The 3210-nt window shown below is 39.3% G+C and overlaps 1 gene segment (V, D, J or C); it reads left to right on the plus strand.

Moving 5' to 3' along the window:
• Window positions 1–488: 488 nt before the first annotated feature.
• On the plus strand, window positions 489–1085 carry LOC127686849 (immunoglobulin heavy variable 3-7-like). The segment is given in 2 exon segments: window positions 489–620; window positions 736–1085. Coding segments are annotated over 2 exon segments (381 nt in total).
• The last annotated feature ends 2125 nt before the right edge of the window (window positions 1086–3210 follow it).

Consider the following 3210-nt stretch of genomic DNA (forward strand, 5'->3'; position numbering starts at 1 on the left):
CCATAAATTATAACATTTAAGTTCTTTTTAGTTTACCTTCCCTATGACTTTGTTTTATGTTTCTGCCAACATAGCACAAGAGCTTTCATGTACAAAACACAGTAAAGTGAGACTGTAAATTTATATTGCTATATAGTACAGGAAATACATACTAAATGATGTTTATTTTATTTTTCTATTTATTTGTTTTCTTATTTGAGATACGGTTATTATAGCATATATATAACATAAATATGATTCTCCTCTGTTTTCCATTTACATATCCATGCAATCCTGGGAATAATCACAGGGCTTGGGCAAGCACTAAGTCAACTGAGGTGCAACCACAAAATAAATGATATTTTGATTTGATAATGTCACTTCAAACTTTATAATTTGTCAGACATCTGCACTATTATTTGAATGTTCTATGGCTCCCACTCCAGAGATACTGATATAGCACAGAGACATGCAAATAATATCCCCCTCTGCTCTTGAAAACCAGCTCTGAACCTAACATCTCTGAAAGAAGCAATTAACTCTGGACTCACAAGTCTCTCCATTCAGTGACCAACAGTGACTCAGAACATTCACCATGGACTTGAGATTGAGCTGTGTTTTTATTGTTACTATATTAAAAGGTAACACATAGATAAAAAGAGATACTGAATGTGTGTGTGTGTGTGTGTGTGTGCAGGAATGAGCAGGACACTGTATATTTTGACTGCTTACTGACAAGATTCTCTGTGTTTTCAGGTGTCCAGTGTGAGGTGAAGCTGGAGGAGTCTGGAGGAGGCTTGGTGCCACCTGGAGGGTCCATAAAACTTTCTTGTGCTACCTCTGGATTCTCTTTTACTGCTTACTGGATGAATTGGATCCGCCAGTCTCCAGAGAATGGGCTGGAGTGGGTTGCTCAAATTAGAAACAAAGCTTATAATTATGAAACCTATTATATCGATTCTGTGAGAGGCAGATTCACCATCTCAAGAGACGATTCCAAAAGTAGTGTCTACCTGCAAATGAACAGCTTAAGAGCTGAAGACACCAGCATTTACTACTGTGCAAGGCACAGTGATAAGCCTTCACTGTGAAGTTAGGTGAAAACTTTCCTGCAGAAGCTCTCATTACCAGCAGGGGGAGCTCAGTGGACATGTAACTCTTGGGCAGGCTCTGCTGTTTATAGGGATCTGGAGAGGTGAGCCCACTTTCTCTGGAGACCATTTCTAGTACCTAGAGTGGGCTCCATGTACGTGAGCCAGTCATTGTCTGAGGACACAAATGGCCCTTTCTGTCTCAAGCTGGTTTTTACAGATACTGTACTAATACAAATCATTTTGGTCACTTTAGTGTCTTTCTTTCACTTGTTGATGGTGGACTCAGAGCCCAAGGTGAGCAACTCCTTATTCTGATACCATACATGATTACTTTTAGTGTACTGAATATCTTTTTTTTTCTGTATGGGTGGTATGTCTGCCTGAGCCCTCTGACCTTATAACAGAGGAGGGAAAGGGAGAATAGGTAAGGGTATTATAAAGAGAGCATCTTTGCAGACAAATCATTTCCTTTTTTTCATTTTTTAAACAATATTTTCTTTATTTACATTTCAAATGATTTCTTCTTTCCAGGATCCCCCCTCCTCGAAGGTCCCATAAGCCCTCTTCCCTCCCCCTGTTCCCCAATCCACCCCTTCACAATTCCCTGTCCTAGTATTCCCCTACACTGCTTCAAGGAGACTTTCCAGGACCAGGGGCCACTCATTCCTTCTTCTTGAGCATCATTTGATATGCGAATTGTGTCTTGGATATTCCAAGCTTCTAGGCTAATATCCACTTCTCAGTGAGTGCATATGATGAGTGTTATTTTGAGACTGAGTTACCTAACTTAGCATGATGTTCTCCTGCTCCATCCACTTGCCTAAGAATGTCATGAATTCATTATTTCTAATGGATGAATACTACTCCATTGTGTATATATACCTCATTTTCTGTATCTATTCCTGCGTTGAGGGACATCTGGGTTCTTTCCAGCTTCTGGCTATTATAAATAGGGCAACTATGAACATAGTAGAGCATGTATCCTTATTACATGCTAGGGAATCCTCTGGGTATATGCCAAGGAGAGGTATAGCAGGGTCCTTCAGAAGTATCATTCCCAGTTTTCTGAGGAACTGCCAGAAAGATTTCCAGAGTTGTTGTACCAGCTTTCAACCCCCACCAGCAGTGGAGGAGTGTTCCTCTTTCTCCACAATCTGGCCAGCACCTGTTTTCTCCTGAGTTTTTGATCTTAGTCATTCTGACAGGTATGAGGTAACATCTCAGGGTTGTTTTGATTTGCATTTCCCTGATGACTAAGGATGTTGAACATTTCTTTAGGTGTTTCTCTGCCATTCAATATTCCTCAGGTGAATATTCTTTGTTTAGCTCTGTACCCCATTTTTAAGGGGGTTATTTGACTCTCTGGAGTCTACCTTTTTGAGTTCTTTGTATATCTTGGATATAAACCCTCTGTCACATGTAGTATTCTTAAAGATCTTTTCCCAATTTGTTGGTTGCCATTTTGTCCTTTTGACAATGTCCTTTGCCTTACAGAAATTTTGCAATTTTATGAGGTCCCATTTGTCAATTCTTGATCTTAGAGCATAAGCTATTTGTGTTCTGTTGAGGAAAATTTCCCCTATGCCCATGTCCTCGGGGGTCTTCCTTAATTTCTTTTCTATTAGTTTCAGTGTATCTGGTTTAATGTGGAGGCTCTTGATCCACTTGGACTTGACCTTATACAAGGAGATAAGAATGGATCAAATTGTAATCTTTTGCATGCTGACCTCCAGTTGAATAAGCACCATTTGTTGAAAAGGCTCTCTATTTTCCACTGGATGGTTGTATCTCCCTTGTCAAAGATCAAGTGACCATAATTCTGTGGGTTTATTTATGGTACTTCAATTCTATTCCATTGATCTACTTGCCTGTCATTGTACCAATATCATGAAGTTTTTAACACAATTGCTCTGTAGTACAGCTTGAGGTTGGGGATACTGATATCCCCAGAAGTTCTATTACTGTTCAGGATATTTTTAGCTATACTTGGGTTTTGTTATTCCAGATGAATTTGGTAATTGCTCTTTCTAAGTCTTTGAAGAATTGAGTTGGGATTTTGATGTGGATTGCATTGAATCTGTAGATTGCTTTTGGAAAGATGGCCATTTTTACTATATTAATCTTGCCAATCCAAGAG

This window comes from Apodemus sylvaticus, chromosome 6 (assembly GCF_947179515.1).
Source record: "Apodemus sylvaticus chromosome 6, mApoSyl1.1, whole genome shotgun sequence".
NCBI lineage: Eukaryota > Metazoa > Chordata > Mammalia > Rodentia > Muridae > Apodemus > Apodemus sylvaticus.